A 17,756-nucleotide genomic window follows, 5' to 3' on the forward strand; every position below is an offset into this window, starting at 1 on the left:
GTTGGCAAGGATGTGGAGAAATCGGAACCTTCATACATTCCTAGTGGAAACAAAATGGTAAAACCACTGTGAAAACAGCTGGATAGTTCCTCAAAAAGTTAAATAAAGAATTACCACATGATCCAGTAGTTCCACTGCTACATACCCAAGAAGCAGAAAATCACCAAGTAACCTGTACATGAATGTTCATAACAGCATTATTCAAAAGTATGAAAAAGTGGAAACAATACAAATATCCATAAACTGATTAATTAGTAAAATGTGGTATATCCACACAAGTATATTATTCAGCATAGTACTGAATTACACTATACCATGGATGAACTTTGAAAACACTATGCTACCTGAAAGAAGTCAGACACAAAAGGCCACACATAGTATGATTTTCATTTATAGGAAATATCCAGAATAGGCAAATCCATAGAGACAGAAAGCGGAGTAATGGTCAACAGAGCTAAGGAGAGAAAAAATGGGAAGTGACTGCTTAATTGGTATGGGGTTTTTCTTTTGGGGTGACAAAAATGTTCTGGAATTAGATAGTGGTAATGAATGAACAATACTGTGAATTTACTAGAAGCCACTGGATTATATACATTTAAGTGATTAAAATGAAGCATTTTATATGAATTTTATTTCAATTTAAAAATCACCCAAAACAACAATAAACTTAAATCTACTCAGCAATATATAAATTAAAATAACCACAAAAGTCCTCTTTCTGAATTCTTATGTCTATACGCTCAAAACCTAGATCTAAAAACAGGCATCAGATACCTCACAACTGTGATATTATTAACAGTTATGAGGGGACTTCCCTGGTGGCACAGTGGTTAAGAATCCGTCTGCCAATGCAGGGGACGTGGGTGGGATCCCTGGTTCGGGAAAAGGTCACATGTCGTGGAGCAACTAAGCCCGTGCACCACAACTACTGAGCCTGCATTCTAGAGCCCGCAAGGCACAACTACTGAGCCCACACACAACTACTGAAGCCCGCATGCTCTAGGGCCCGCGTGCTGCAACTACTGAAGCCTGCGCACCTAGAGCCCACGCTCCGCAACAAGAGAAGCCACCGCAATGAGAAGCCCGCATGCCACAATGAAGAGTAGCCTCCACTCGCCACAACGAGAGAAAGCCTGCACGCAGCAACGAAGACCCAACACAGCCAAACATAAAACGAAAACAAAAACGGTTATCAGACAATTTTAAAAATTCTATCACAAAAGGAAGAGATAAAAAAAATACATTAATTTTTTACGATGCAAGTTTCTTTTGATCATTGTACTCACTCTTAAGTGCAAGCAGACCCAATTATTCTAGCAAGCTGATAGGAAAATACAACACCTATTATCCCTGTTCTTGGGGGCAGCAGTGACTCACCAAGCTTCTCTGGCTCATCTGGCCCTGTGCCTGCAATGCAGCTGCTCTCCAAACCATAGGAGGGATCCACTTTCCCAGAGGCTCGTGCTGCTTCTTGTACTTTTTTGACGTGAGCTTCCACCAATTCCAGTGGTACCTCCTCCCGGACTCGAGAAAACTCTTCTGTTTAAGAAGAAAAATGGAACAGTGATCTGGCTTTGCATAAATATTTGCTTCAATGTAAACTAGATAATATGACACATTAGTGTATCGTGTGTAACCTAGTGACCTTTCTGGAGACTCGATCTGATCTACCCCAGCAAATCAAGAGGGCCAAAGGAGATAAACATGTACAGTAACGAAATTCTGTGACTCTATGTTTTACCTTACATGTCACAGCATCTTACTATATAAACAGGAGATCTTTAAATTTCTATTAGTAACAATCAAAACTGCTATCCAGGGACTTCCCTGGTGGTCCAGTGGTTAAGACTCCACGCTTCCACTGCAGGGGGCCTTGGTTCGATCCCTGGTCGAGGAACTAAGATCCCGCATGCCACAAGGTGCGGCCAAAACTAAATATATTTAAAAAAAAATAAAAAATTGCTGCCCAAATTTCATCTAACTCTGCTGGCTAGATTTTAATCAAGATAACAATAAGGATAAAACAACCAGAAAATCAAGAAAGAGTTCTATGGTATGAGAAAATTCTAATAAGAATTATTGTAATCCAAGAATGTTAAATGACTCCTTTTTGCCAATTATATAAAATTCTGAATGAATCACAAAACATACCATTAAAAACCTGTTTTGTCCCTCTAAATTCTTTTTTTTAGAAGATGTTGGGGGTAGGAGTTTATTAATTAATTAATTTATTTTTGCTGTGTTGGGTCTTTGTTTCTGTGCGAGGGCTTTCTCTAGTTGCGGCAAGCGGGGGCCACTCTTCATCACAGTGCGTGGGCCTCTCACTATCGCGGCCTCTCTTGTTGCGGAGCACAGGCTCCAGACGCGCAGGCTCAGTAGTTGTGGCTCATGGGCCTAGTTGCTCCGTGGCATGTGGGATCCTCCCAGACCAGGGCTCGAATCCGTGTCCCCTGCATTAGCAGGCAGATTCTCAATCACTGCGCCACCAGGGAACCCCTGAATTCTTAATAAATGCTCTTAGTTTGAAAATTATTATATTTTAAGTGTTTTAGTTTAAAATGTTGTAATACTTCAAATACAACATGGTATCTTCAAGGGGTAATATCCGGTTTTTTTTTTGTTATTTACATAACTGAAATGAATATAACAGCCGATAACACTTAAATCTGAGATAAAATTAGCATGAAAGGAAGTATTAAACCATTATCTGAAATTGTTACTCTGGTGAGATGGCTTAAGAAAGTTCATACCCAAAGCTGCTCTGGCTGCAGCAGATGCCACACGAGGATCCACCACAGATGCCAAAAAAGCAACAGTGCTCATGACTGGGTTTCCTGACTGACTGAAGGGGACAGGCTGGTAGGCCAGGGGCCCCAGGGAAGCATCAGAATTCTCAAGGTATGGGTCCTCAATGGGAAGCCTCAAAAAGTGGAGGATGCATTCATCCTGTGTGCGACTTCCAACGTGTTCCGACACTTTGTTCCAGTCATCCTTATACATCTCCAGAGCCTATAATGGAAAAAAACAGGAGCTTTAATATCCGGTAACAAGGAAGTATTTAATGACATCAGAAGCCTGTGACTGTTCTTTAGACAGACTTTAAAAAGAGTAATGAAAATGGTTATACTGTTCATAAGAAAATAGGTAGCTATGATTGCTTTCATTATTATATTAAATTCTCAATCAGTCAAGAAAAATAAATAAAAGGCATGCATATTACAAAGGAAGAACAACTGGTTTTTATTAATACACACATGATTGCTTATATAGGAAATCCTACAGAATCTACAAAAAAAGGTATTAAACTAAAAAGTTTAGCAAGGTCATCAGTTAAAAGGATAACAGAAAAACTCAATTATATTTCCATATATACTAGCAATGAAAATTTTTTAATTGGAAAAAAGTATTTAAAATAGCACAAAAATGAAATACTTAGGAAAAAATATAATGAAGAATGTGTAAGACCAATATGCTGGAAAAAATAAAACATGCTGAGAAATCAAAGACCTAAATAAATGAAGAGATATGCTGTGTTCATTCATTAGAAGTCTCAATATTGTTAAGATGTCAATTCTCTCCAAATTGAACTACAGATTCAATGCAATCCCATTCAAACTTTTTTGTTAAAAATTACGAAACTGATGCTAAAATTCATAGAGCACACACATTTCTAGTTTAAAAATTTTTAACTTTTCAGAGAAAATGCTGAAAAACTCCAACAAAAACAAGAAAAGCAGTCTCCAAGGGGGAGGGAGATAGAACAGTATGAAGGAAGCCACAAATAGGTGGTGCTGAGAAATTCAAGGAATGAATTGGGTAAAAGAATCTCTTGGGGAGCTACTGTAGCTACCAAAGTTACTACTCTCACATGGTTCTATCTACAGCCATGACTCTCCACCAGGGGCAACTGTGTCTCCTTAGGGACAATTGGCAGTGGCTGGAGACATTCTGGGTTGACACAATTGGAGAGGTGCTACTGGCACCTAGTGGGTAGAGGCCGTGGATGCTGTTAAAAATTCTACAATGCACATAAGAGACCCCACAACAAAAAAGCTATCTGGTCCAAAATGTTAATAGTAGCGTGGCTAAAAACCCTACTGTAGAGCCTGATTTGCTAATACTGTGTTAAGATGAGTTCACCACGATGATGGTTCTCTCCGTGTTTATTGCCTCAGTGAATTCTTTTTTAATTTTTTACTTTAATTTTATTTTTTGGCCATGCCATGAGGCATGCGGGATCTTGGTTCCTTGAACAGGGATCGAATCCACACCCCCTGCACTGGAAGTATGGAGTCTTAACAACTGGACTGCCAGGGAAGTCCCACCTCAGTGAATTCTTAAATCTGGACTCCAACTGCTGCTCCAGGCTTTCTTTCTCACTGGAGTGGTACAGGACTCCTCAAAAACCCAAGCCAACAAATCACCTTACTCATTAAATCCCTTGAAAAACAAGGCTAATTCTGGGTATCCTCTGGACAGTCTGTGGCTTTGGGTAGTTCTAAAAGGAATTACTTTAGAAAAAAGAGGCAGATTGTAACAAAAAACAAATATCAATCTAGCTCATGAGGGTCCCTGGGGCCCGAAACATACAACTGAGACTCGTAAGTTTCTGATTCTGGGTAGAGATTTTCTTGACATGTTCTAGCATAACCTTTTCAAACAAACTTATTTTTAAAAGTTTCTTTCTTTATTCATTTTCCTTCAGCCAGAGAAAAAAAGAAAGTTCAGGAAGGTTTTTTCCCAGAATGAAGCTAAGGAACTGTCATGCAAAATTCAAGCCAGAGCACAAGGCTGAGCAACAGTCAAGTTCTGAGCCTGGGCACTGGCATTACATAAGAGGGGCAGACTGAAGAGATGTTTTCAAAACGACATGGTGACCAACTGGCCAGGAAGGAGAAGGGTGACATATAGAGAAAAGTTATTAGGAGACATTTTACACTACAAAACACTTTCATTCCTCCTGTCATCACTGGGGTCTTCACCACTGCTTACTTGGATTCTTAGAATTGCCTGTCTCTCTACCCTTAAATTCATCCTTCTTCCTGTTGCTAGAGCGAAGTATGTTTGACACAGGACACCATCTCTCTCCTGCCTGAAACTATTTCAGTGTTCATCATTATCTTACGGAATTAAGGCCAAACATGACCAGGTATCAGCTACTTCTTCCCCCTCACCTCCGTACTCTTTAATGCTCCAAAAATACCCAGATCTCACAACACTGTTCCTAAGTACTGTGCCTATGTACAGTTTGTTCTGCACTGGAAATATCATGTACTAGAACCAACACCAGCACCCCACTCCAGGAAGCTGTCCATTATATCTCATCCACCCAGCCCAGATGCGCAGCCACTCCTCTGTACCTCTCATGCTCCAGTCATATCTCTAATTGTGTTTTAATCGGTTTCTGTCACAGACTAGACTATGAATTCCTTAACTCTAGAGACTATGGCCTAGCCATCTCAATTTACAGCATCTGCCACAGTGCCTGAAACATAGTACCCAATAAAATGTGCTCAATTTAACCACAGGTAACTGGACTAAAGAAGGAAAGGAATCTGACTTTTGCATGGCTCCAAGCATCAAAAAAACAACCTGGGGAATTCCCTGGCGGTCCAGTGGTTAGGACTCTTCACTTCCACTGCCAGGGACCCAGGTTCAATCCCTGATCAGGGAACTAAGATCCTGCAAGCCAAGCGGCGAGGCCAAAAAACCAACCAACCAAACAATCAACCAACCAAACAAAACCCCCCTGTATTTAAAAAAAAAAGGCTTTCTTCAAGACAATTTTTTTTTTTTTTACTGGAAGACATACTCAACTAAAGTGTAATTCAAAATTACACAGGAAGATAAGCAACAAAGATTTACTGTATAGAATAGGGAACTACATTTAATGTCTTGTAATAAAAATAATCTGAAAAATTATATATGTAACTGAATCACTTTGCTGTATACCTGAAACTAACACAATATTGTAAATAAGCTGTATTTCAATAAAAAATAAATAAAATTACACAGGAAAAAATATTTCCTGGGTTGCATATCAAGGCAAAGTAGGTCAAGTGCATGCACACTGTGAGAAAAATCTTTGAGGCTGCTTACTGAATACCTTCTAATGCTATTGTTTCTATAATCTGGCCAGTATAAAATGAGAAACCCATCTATGGATAAACAAATATTAATACATATCATGGATTTTCTTTGTAGGTGCAAGATTTTATGGCCATTAATTATTTAATACAAAGCATGAGAAAGCAAAGCAGGCATGAGAAAGACAAGTTAACCAGGTAGAACCAACAAGCTCACAGATTCAAGTTTTCTCAATTTCAAAGCCAGGGACAATGATAAATGACCAGGAAGAATACTGTAATCAGTTGTGGACTTAAAAGAAATCGTGAAAGCCTCTTTTTAAAAATCCCCTTAGTCACTATGGAATAGAATGGTGCTATTTCTTCTTTCTGGCACCCTGATTCTATCAATGCCATTTCAAACTGCTGTAAGGACTTCTTATACTGATGATGCATTTTGTGGCTTCTTATACTGATGATGCATTTTCAGGTGAAATACCTGAAATTCCTCACACATTTTACAAATGAAATCTTACTCAAACATGACTCCATCTTCTTGATCTTATGCATGTCTACCAATTAAAGATCTTTTTCAAACTGCATTCATTTGTCCAATGAATAGATTCCACTTTAGTTATTTGCAAAATTGAAATTATGCCCCCAATATTTGTAGGAACACAATAAACTGAACACAACCAAAAACAATAACCTGCAGCATTCCATACAATAACTGTGCTTTGATGAGAAACCATATCAAATAAAGTATTTTTAAATAAAAGTGAACTGTTGTACTGTTGGTGGGAATGTAAATTGATACAGCCACTATGGAGAACAGTATGGAAGTTCCTTAAAAAACTAAAAATAGAACTACCATACGACCCAACAATCCCACTACTGGGCATATACCCTGAGAAAACCATAATTCAAAGAGTCATGTAATATAATGTTCACTGCAGCTCTATTTACAATAGCCAGGACATGGAAGCAACCTAAGTGTCCATCAACAGATGAAAGGATAAAGAAGATGTGGCACATATATACAATGGAATATTACTCAGCCATAAAAAGAAAGGTGTGGCACAAATACACAATGGAATATTCCATACAATGGAATATTACTCAGCCATAAAAAGAAACGAAATTGAGTTATTTGTAGTGAGATGGATGGACCTAGAGTCTGTCATACAGAGTGAAGTAAGTCAGAAAGAGAAAAACAAATACCGTATGCTAACACATATATATGGAATCTAAAAAAAAAAAAAAAAGGTCATGAAGAACCTAGGGGCAAGATGGGAATAAAGACACAGACCTACTAGAGAATGGACTTGAGGATATGGGGAGGGGAAGGGTAAGCTGGGACAAAGTGAGAGAGTGGCATGGACATATATACACTACCAAACGTAAAATAGATAGCTAGTGGGAAGTAGCCGCATAGCACAGGGAGATCAGCTCGGTGCTTTGTGTCCACCTAGAGGGGTGGGATAGGGAGGGTGGGAGGGAGGGAGACACAAGAGGGAAGAGATATGGGGACATACGTATATGTATAACTGATTCACTTTGTTATAAAGCAGAAACTAACACACCATTGTAAAGCAATTATACTCCAAAAAAGAAGTTAAAAAAAAAAAAAAGCGAAGCATGGGATAGGTTAAAAATAAAAAAAAGTGGTGGTCTCAAGAATAATCCTAAATATTTGGGAAGCTGCCTGTGTGATATACTTGTCCGATAAAATGGTATGATTTTGGCAAGGGTAGGGGTAGGCAGACAACAATAAACCCTAATGAATCTTCCAGATTTATCGGGGAGAAATTGACCATGTTTTTGGTTATAAATCGATTAAAAATTTTTCTTCTGACTTCATAGTCTTAAGCTATTAATTACCAATAAACTATAAAAACAGAAGGTGTTAATGGTAAACAATGCTGTTGGGAAGCCTTTTATTTCTCTTTGTGTAAGCACAGACAACACCTGTTGATTCAACAGCATGTTTAAAAGAAAAATCAACCACTGCACAGGTTCCACCTGCAGGAGAGAAAATGCACTATTGTGTGGGGATACTGTGGTTTTCTTGAATATGCTCAGGTTAAACAGTAGCTTCACCATTCTGACCTCACTCTGTATTTACTATCCATGAATCTTAATGTAGCGGAGGAGAAAATTTTGACTATCAATATGCAGCAAGGAAAAGAGCTGACTGACAGGAGCCTGTTGTTTCAGGTAGTGTTGCACAATTTAATTTCTCCCTAGAGCCCACAGATTCTAAACAAGCAATACAAATGCATATCCCATACATTCCCCCACAAATACTGAGAACTTTAAAATTAACATCCATAGCACATATGGCTAGAGAAGACAGCGTTGAAATAAATAAAAAGGAGCTCAGAAAATAAGCTCTTTGCATATCACTGATACTCAATGGACAGATAAGAATAAATTAAAATAGTGGTAAAAACTCAGAAAGAGGGCTTCCCTGGTGGTGCAGTGGTTGAGAGTCCGCCTGCCGATGCAGGGGATGTGGGTTCGTGCCCCGGTCTGGGAAGATCCCACATGCCGCAGAGCGTCTGGGCCCGTGAGCCATGGCCACTGGGCCTGCGCATCCAGAGCCTGTGCTCCACAATGGGAGAGGCCACAACAGTGAGAGGCCTGCGTACCACAAAAAAAAAAAAAAAAAAAAACCTCAAAAAGAACAAATATTTTTGAATTTTGATCCAGAGAGACACAGAGAGAGAGAGACTAAGAGAATAAGGAAAAGTAGAAGAGGGGTGTAAAAAAGAAAAGGAAAGAGTTAATACACCACTAAAACTTCTTAATGAACCACAACTGTTGGAACAACTCAAAATCAAATTAAAGCAATGCAGAAACGTGAGCCATCACCAGGCCCAAAGTATCCTAATGTGTAGTCTGGATACTCATGGAGCACCAGACCCTTTCACAGGAACTGAAAGATCAAAATCATTTTCAGAATAATACTAGGACCTTACTGTCTGTTCATTACGTTGACATTTGCTCAATGGTGCAAAAGCAATTAGTATGACCCCTTAGTATGAATCAAGGCAGTGGCACCATACTGTCCTGTCATTTTATTCTTCAGTGCTGCACACTTGCAGAAGCAAAATAAGCCAACTTTACTTAAACTTTTCCTTGATGAAACAGTAAAAATTAATTTTATTGAATCTAAATATCTTAGCCCATGTGTTTTTAATCTTCAGTATTATGAAATGGGAGGTACACAAGAAGACTAAATATCAACTTTCAAAGCATGACGGCTGTCTAAAAGAAAAGCACTTGTGATTGAGTTTCAAGTTCAAGTAGCCACTCTTTTCACTGAACATCATCACTAGAATGAATTGCTACCACACCACGGTTTTACAGACACAGATATCTGGCAGACATTTTCTCAAAAATAAACAATGATTCTCAAAAATGTCACTCCAGGGACTTCCCTTCCCTGGCAGTCCAGTTGTTAAGACTTTGCCTTCCAATGCAGGGGGCATGGGTTTGATCCCTGGTCGGGGAGCTAAGATCCCACATGCCTCGCAGCCAAAAAACCAAAACATAAAACAAAGGCAGTGTTGTAACGAATTCAATAAAGACTTAAAAAAAAAAAAAAAGTCACTCCAAGGAAAACTGATGGTGTTTGTTGCCAATGATTAAGTGAAAATTACAATTGTGAAAAATACTTATCTGCCATGAAAGCGTGTTCTTTTTTTTTTTATTTTTTTATTTATGACTGCGTTGGGTCTTCATTGCTGCACGCGGGCTTTTCTCTGGTTGTGGCGAGCGGGGGCTACTCTTCGTTGTGGTGCGCAGCTTCTCATTGCGGTGGCTTCTCTTGTTGTGGAGCACAGGCTCTAGGCATGCAGGCTTCAGCAGTTGTGCCTCATGGGCTCTAGAGCACAGGCTCAGTAGTTGTGGCGCACGGACTTAGTTGCTCCGCGGCATTGTGGGATCTTCCCAGACCAGGGCTCGAACCCATATCTCCTGCATTGGCAGGCAGATTCTTAACCACTGCGCCACTAGGGAAGTCCCGCTTGTTCTACTTTTTAAAAGACTTTTCTAATGAGATTGGTCACAGTATTATCAAATTAGATTTTTTTCATATTGTATCATGAACTGCATCAACATTTGGAAGATCTGCATAATTCAGTAAACCAATATTTTCCAATTTATCAATGAAAGACATTATGCAATCATACATGGATAAAAGATCCATTACTAGGGCAAGAGAGACCAATGGATTCCATGCTGCAACTAAGCTTTAAGAAACTATCAGTGGTCAAGTTTTAATGTAACACAAGCATACCTCAGAGATACTGCGGGTTCAGTTCTGGACCACTGAGATAAAGCGAATACTGCAATAAAGCAAGTCACATGGATATTTTGGTTTTCCAGCACATATAAAAGTTATGTTTACACTATACTGTTGTCTACTAAGTGTGCAATAGTATTATATATCTTAAAAAGAACACTGGGGGCTTCCCTGGTGGCACAGTGGTTGAGAGTACGCCTGCCGATGCAGGGGACACGGGTTCGTGCCCTGGTCCGGGAGGATGCCACATGCCGCAGAGCAGCTGGGCCCGTGAGCCATGGCTGCTGAGCCTGCGCGTCCGGAGCCTGTGCTCCGCAACGGGAGAGGCCACAACAGTGAGAGGCCCGCGTACCGCAAACGAGAAAAAAAAAAAGAACACTGTACCTTAATTTTAAAATACTTTGTTGCTAAAAAATGCTAACCATCACCTGAGCCTTCAGTGTGTAATCTTTTTGCAAGAGTAACATTCAAGACCACTGATCACAGATCACTGTAACAAATATAATAACAATAAGAAAGTTTGAAATATTGTGAGGATTACCAAAATGTGACACAGAGACACAAGGTGAGCAAATACTGTTGGAAAAATGGCACCAACCAACTTGCTTAATGCAGGGTTTCCACAAACCTTCAATTTGTTTTTTTTAAAAAAAAAAGGAGGGACATGTCTGTATCACAGAAGAATATTCATAATTACCTGAAAAGGCCATTAAGATACTTCTCCTGCTTCCAACTACATATCCAGGTGATACCAGACTTTCCTAATATACTTAAACTAAAACAACATACCTGGTAGAAAAGCAAATATGAAAATCCAGCTGTATTCTAGTAAGCCAAACATTACAGATTTGCTAAAATATATAAATGCTACACTTCTCACTAATATCTTTTTTCAAAAGATATTTTTCATAAAAATGTTAATTATGTTAACTCAAAAGGGGTTCACTGTTATTTTAAGTGAATTAAATATTCTTCTCAGTTTTAATTTTTAGTTTAAAAAATACTGATTAAAAATATATATATACTGATAAAGTCACATAAATTAAAACTCTCTGGAGTCCTCAATAAAAATTTTGAGAGTACAAGTGCTTCTTGAGCCCAGAAAGTTTGAGAACTGCTGCCCTAGCCTAATCTTTTATTTGATACTTGATTTCTGAATTGCATATTTTATACAATATACAAGTTTCGATCAGATGCAGTACTCCAGTGAAAGGGAGTGCTCTTCCTCCATAAATTCACTGCTCTAATGTTACAGTTATAATTGGTGTAGATGCTGCCAGTAATTACCAGGAGCAATCATCAACTTCTTCCAGGTTGAACCCACTATTGAAACTAGAAAGCCATGTATTTGTTTTCCCAGGATCACACGCAGTACTAGGTGTTTATGAGACCCATTTGATCAGTGAGATAGAAAGGAAACACTGATGAGGGGCTTCTGGGAAAGCTTTTCCTCACAAGAGCCCAGGAAGAGAAGTCCCCAGGTACCTTTTCCAATTCTCTTTCTGTTTTAAATAGGGATGAGAAGTCTGGAACTACCAGTCTTCCTGTGACCAGAACACAAAGAGACAGAATGTGGACAGCTACGGAAGGCAGAACAAAACAACAGAAAAACTAGGGACCTGATGATATAATTGAACAGTGGAAAGAATCTTGGAATTACCAATCTGAAGAAATCTAGTTGAACAAAAAACCAAAGTTCTTTTGGTTTAATGTATTGCTCGTCAGATTTTCTGTTCCATGTAGGCAAAAGCATTCCTAACATATTTAACAATAAACTTCCTCATTTGGTCCTAATTCAGCTCCCACACATACTATCCACAAATACTAAGTAGTGTCATGAAGTCTCCATTTTACCCCAACAATTGTTGTTCTACAACTAAAGACAAATAGTCCTTCTTCGGAACTGGTTGATAAATATGAAACCAAATACTCTCTTTTTCCTACCCTTCAGAGTAGAAATAATTCTGAGATCTAGTTCTGTAAGAATTTGCAAGAATCTCTAAAGACAACGAAATTAAAAAAGCATTCAATATGCTGACTGACAGAGACACGATGCATAATCATGGGCTTATCACAGTCTTCTGCTTTCATAATCAAGATAATTTTTTCAATGGCAGGTATCTTCATCCACTTTTCAGAAATCCTTTTGGAAAATACGGAGGTTGTACACTCAATTGCATACAAGCACTAGGGAACTAATCTACAATGACTGAGGAGGGCTAAGTTAAGAAAATTTGGACTATGAAGAAATGCCCCATTTCAAAGGAACATCTGCTACCCAAGGCCAGCCAGCTAATTATTGCTATCTGAGAATAAGGGCCCGGAGTTGCCAGATCTTCTAATTTTGGAGGAAGAGTTAGATGTCTAGATTGCTTTGGAAAATCTGCAATATTTAACTGTTGGCAACAGATTTAAAACAAAAAGAACCCAACCTGAGCCAAAATAATACATATCCAGGCTTGATCTCCCCTACTGACAGCTAGCACATCAACTCCAGTGTGATATTTAAACTGCAACAGCCCAAGAAAATGCTATTAAAACTCATTACATGGATTGAAAATTTTCAGGATAAATTCCAAAGGTATATTTAAAATGCTAGTCACAGAAAGTTAGCACCCATCTCATATGAATAAAGGGGCTTCATCACTAATCTGCTTACCTCCAGCAGTAGAAGTGTCTCCTGTTCAGTCCATTCTCTTCCAGCACTAGCACCTTTACTCTAAAGATAAAAATTCAGAAATTATTTACTCATTCCTAAAGGTTGAATGGAGCTCATCAGGATTCCCTTCTAAGTTCTGCAGACCGTTTTCTGCAATCCACCAAAGTAAGTCCCTGAGTAACAAGAATAAAACACATAAGGAACCAAAACTCCCAACAGAAAGGCTGGCTTATTTCAAAGATTTCTTGCTATCTACCAAGGAGTCATGGACTACTTAGACATTAGACATGGATTACTTAGACCACTTATTTCTATTATTTATAAGAAAACCAAGTCTGTGTTGTGTAAAACCAAATCAACTGACTCATACTTCTTGATTTGCAGATTCTACTCCATTCATGAAGAGGACTGGCTGTGTAGTATACTTGATATTATTCTTTAGCCGCATATGTTACTAATTCAAAATACACATTCTAACATATTATCCCTTCTCTGAAAATTCTACTTTGGGAGATTACAATTTAAGAAATGAAAACTTCTATAGTCCATGATTCCTTTGTGTCAATAAAGTTTCTCAGTTCATTTGACTCAACCTTTCTGCACGACTGTGCTATACACTGCAGGTAAAAATTATGATTTATTAGGTCTCCATAATATTCAATCCATATCATTATGAAATATTTGTTCATTTGCAAAAAATGTACTAAAAATAACTAGTCTTGGGCTTCCCTGGTGGCGCAGTGGTTGAGAGTCCGCCTGCCGATGCAGGGGACACAGGTTCGTGCCCTGGTCCGGGAAGATCCCACATGCCGCAGAGCGACTGGGCCCATAAGCCATGGCCGCTGAGCCTGTGCGTCCAAAGCCTGTGCTCCGCAACAGGAGAGGCCACAACAGTGAGAGGCCCGCGTACCGCAAAATAAATAAATAAATAAATAAATAAAAATAACTAGTCTTTAAATACAGAATAAGAAGAGGAATCTAAGAATTGCAGGATTAAAAGTCTAAAGTATGCCTTTGTGAGGAAGAAAAGATGTATGTAGCTTTAACTCCCAATACACTGCTCAGACTCCTTGAGGATTACTTTAAGAGAACCAAAGGCTACTCTTTTTTATTTTGTTTTTGGCAGCATGTGGGATCTTAGTTCCCTGACCAGGAACCCAGGCCCTTGGCAGTGAGAGCTAACCACTGGACCGCCAGGGAATTCCCCCAAAGGCTACTCTTAATGAACAAACATCAGAAGTGACCATCAATCAGATATGGAGCCCTGAGTGGAACAACATTCATCAATATTTCATCTAATTTCTGAAAAAGAAGACCCAAATATAGGGCAGATCTGTATAACCTAGACATGAATGGCATTTACTGGGTAGGTCCACAGCAACCATTTCCCCACTTCTCATCCACAAAGCATAGAAAGGATTTTCCCCATTCCTACTGGCTTAAGTCAGTTAATGTTTCTCCTCTTGATTACAACTTGAGTAACTTCATCAGGGCCAGGGTTTCTACATGATTTTAGAATTTCTTTCTTTTGTATTTATTGAGGTAAAATATATGTATAACAAAATACACAAATCTTATGTGTACAGTGTGACTACAATTCTACTTATAATACCCATGTAACAACACTCAAATCAATACTGAAAAGCACCCCTCCTTAACCTCCAGTTGTTAACAAACCACAAAAGTATTGATACACACTATTCTGAATTCTACAATCGTAGGCTAGTTTCTGTGGATCTGAATTTTATAATAACAAAACCATTCAGTATGTAGTTTATGGGTCTGGTTTCTTGTCCAATATTATGGTAAGCAGATTCAACCTCACTGTTATATGAAGAAGTGAAACATTTCATCTCTGTATAGCATTACATTGTTTGAATAAACCACAATTTATCCATTATATTATTTACAGTTTTTGACTATCCTGGATAAGGCTGCTATGGATGTTCTCGCACATTCTTTTATAAACCCATTTATCTGGTCTATATAGTCAGAAGTTGGATAATTGGGTACATACATGTTTAGCTATAATCGTGTTCTCTACACTTTTACTTTCTGGAAGAACTTATGTAGATTGGTATTATTTCTTCCTTATGTGCCTGGTACAAATTCATCAGCAGAATCATCTGGGCATAGAGTTTTGTTTTTAGGAAGACGTTTAACTACATATAGATATTGTATAACAGTGTATAAATTATACACTTGAATAAGGTGGTTCAAGTATATAATTTCTAGTGGCTGCTCTAAAAAATTATCACAAACTTGGTGGCTTAAAATAACAAAAATTTATCCTCTCACAGCTCAGGAGGATAGAAGTTCAAAATCATTATGACTGAACCAAAATCAAGGTGTTAGCAAGGCAATGCTCCCTCTGGAAGCTCTAGGGGAGAATAAATTCTTTGTCTTTCCTTCTTCTGGTGGCTGCCCCAGAATTCCTTGGTTTGTAGCCACCTCATTCCAGTATCTGCATCCAAGATCACATAGATTTTACAGCCTCCTCCTGTATGTAAAATCTCTATACTTTTCTCTTATAAGGACAAACGTGATGGTACTCAGAGCCCACCAGAATAATACGGGATTATCTCATCTTAAAAATCTTTAACTTAATCACATCTGCAAAGGATCTTTTTCCATATAAGGTAATATTTACAAGTTACAGATATGAGGACCTGATTTCTTTGGAGGACATTATTTTTAACCTAATATGTCAAGTTATCTCTATCCTGGGAAGACTTTTATATCTTCGTTTTTCAAAAAAATATATTTATTTATTTGGTTACACTGGGTCTTAGTTGTGGCAGGTGGGCTCCTTAGTAGTGGCTTGCAGGCTCCTAAGTTGCAGCACGCAGGCTCCTTAGTTGTGGCATGCGAACTCTTGGCTGCAGCATGCATGTGTGATCTAGTTCCCTGACCAGGGATTGAAGGTGGGCCCCCTGCATTGGGAACACAGAGTCTTAACCACTGCACCACCAGGGAAGTCCCAACTTTTATATTTTGTTGCTTTCAAGGGATTTGCCCATTTCATCAAAGTGTCAAATATATTACCACGAAGTTGTTAAGCATATTTTTTATTGCCTTTATATATAAGTAGAATCAACAGTGATGTACTCTTTCATTCCTGATCAGGGATTTGTGTTTTCTCTTTTCTTCTTGATCACTCTTGGCTAGAGGTTTATCAAATTTATCGATCTCTTCAAATAACCATCTTCTTATTTTATTAATCTTCTCTATTGTTTTCCTATTTTTGGTTTCTAGTTTAATTTTGCTGTGGTGAATCAACCACATTCATTCCATATGTATAAAATCATACAACCACACTGTATAATTTCAATCATTTAAAACTTATGATACTAATTTTATTGCTCAGAATTGTGTACATTTTGTTGAGTATTCCCCGTGAATTTTCTTATTATTATTATTATTTTTTTTTTTTTACTTTTTGGCTGCACTGCGTGGCATGTGGGATCTTAGTTCCCTGACCAGGGATCGAACCCACGCCCCCTCCAGTGGAAGCGTGGAGTCTTAACCACTGAACCACCAGGGAAGTCCCCCCAAACATGTAGACAATACATGTTTGTCCTTGATTTTTTTAAACCAATTTGACAATCTCTGCTGCTAAATTGGAATATTAAAACCATTAATGTTCAATTCTATACTACTATCCCTATGGTCAGATGTAAATCTTCCATCTTGCTATTTTCTATTCTTCCCATCTGTTCCTTGTTTCCTTCCCTCTTGTGGAGTAACATTTTTGTGAAGTATTATTGTTTTTATTCCATTATTGGCTTATTAGTTATGCATCTTTAAATAGTTAATCTAAGATTTACAATATCCATCTCTAAACTGTCACAGTGTACTCTCAAATAATATTTTAGCACTGTCACATATAGTGTAAGAACTTTAATACAGTATACTTCCAATTCCTTTTCCTGTCCTTTTAGTGATGTTTGGTCTTCAATATCAATATGCTGTGAACCTAAATACATATTGTTATTTTTGGTTTAAACAGTATTATCCTTTTAAACAATTAAAAATAAAAGGGAAATGTCTTTAATACTGACCCATATGTTGACCTCTTCTGGCACCCTTTATTCTTCCATGCAGATCCAGTCCCCTCCCAAAATGCTTTATCAAATTATTAGTTTACCCTATAATCAATCCTTCTCAACAATTTCAGAACTTTACAACAGTTTAACTCAATTTATTCTTCTTCTGCCTTTCTGCTATTTTTGTCATTTCTACATGTTACAAACCTCCTAAAATGTTCGTTGTTTAAAAAGTCTACATTCCTTTATATTTAACTACTTATTTACACTTCTCCATGCTCTTTATTCCTTCTCTAGCATCACGTGCTTCCATTTGGAATCATTACCCTTCATCCTGAAGAACTTCCTTTAGTGTCCTTACATTGTGAACTAGTGATAACTGCTCTACCTTTTGAATGTCTGTGAACGCCTTTATTGCACTTTCTATTTTGAAAGGTGTTTCTACTAGATACAGAATTTCAGTGACAATTTTCCTTTCAGCATTTAAAAATATTATTAAACTGTCCACTGGTTTCTATCATTTCTGTTGAAAAGTCAGACATCAGTTTTATCATTGTGCCTCTGAATCTAATGTGTCCTTCCCCAACCCCCTGCTCCTTGGCTGATTTAAGATGTTAGCTTTAAGAGTTTAAGCTCTAGGACTTCCCTGGTGGTGCAGTGGTTAAGAATCCGCCTGC

At 38.2% G+C, this 17,756-nt stretch overlaps 1 protein-coding gene across 4 annotated transcripts in view; it reads right to left on the bottom strand.

Moving 5' to 3' along the window:
• SMARCC1 (SWI/SNF related, matrix associated, actin dependent regulator of chromatin subfamily c member 1) overlaps positions 1-17,756 on the bottom strand; it is a 179,948-nt gene that overhangs the window by 66,592 nt on the left and 95,600 nt on the right. For all 4 annotated transcript variants that reach the window (XM_067754182.1, XM_067754181.1, XM_067754184.1 and 1 more), the window contains exons 19-21: positions 13,034-13,093; positions 2,751-3,009; positions 1,378-1,539 (exon numbers count right to left, since the gene is read on the bottom strand). In XM_067754182.1, coding sequence (XP_067610283.1) covers positions 1,378-1,539; positions 2,751-3,009; positions 13,034-13,093 — 481 coding nt within the window. The remainder of the gene's footprint in view (positions 1-1,377; positions 1,540-2,750; positions 3,010-13,033; positions 13,094-17,756) is intronic.

The sequence above is a fragment of the Pseudorca crassidens genome, chromosome 10 (assembly GCF_039906515.1).
Source record: "Pseudorca crassidens isolate mPseCra1 chromosome 10, mPseCra1.hap1, whole genome shotgun sequence".
In the NCBI taxonomy this organism is placed as follows: Eukaryota; Metazoa; Chordata; class Mammalia; order Artiodactyla; family Delphinidae; genus Pseudorca; species Pseudorca crassidens.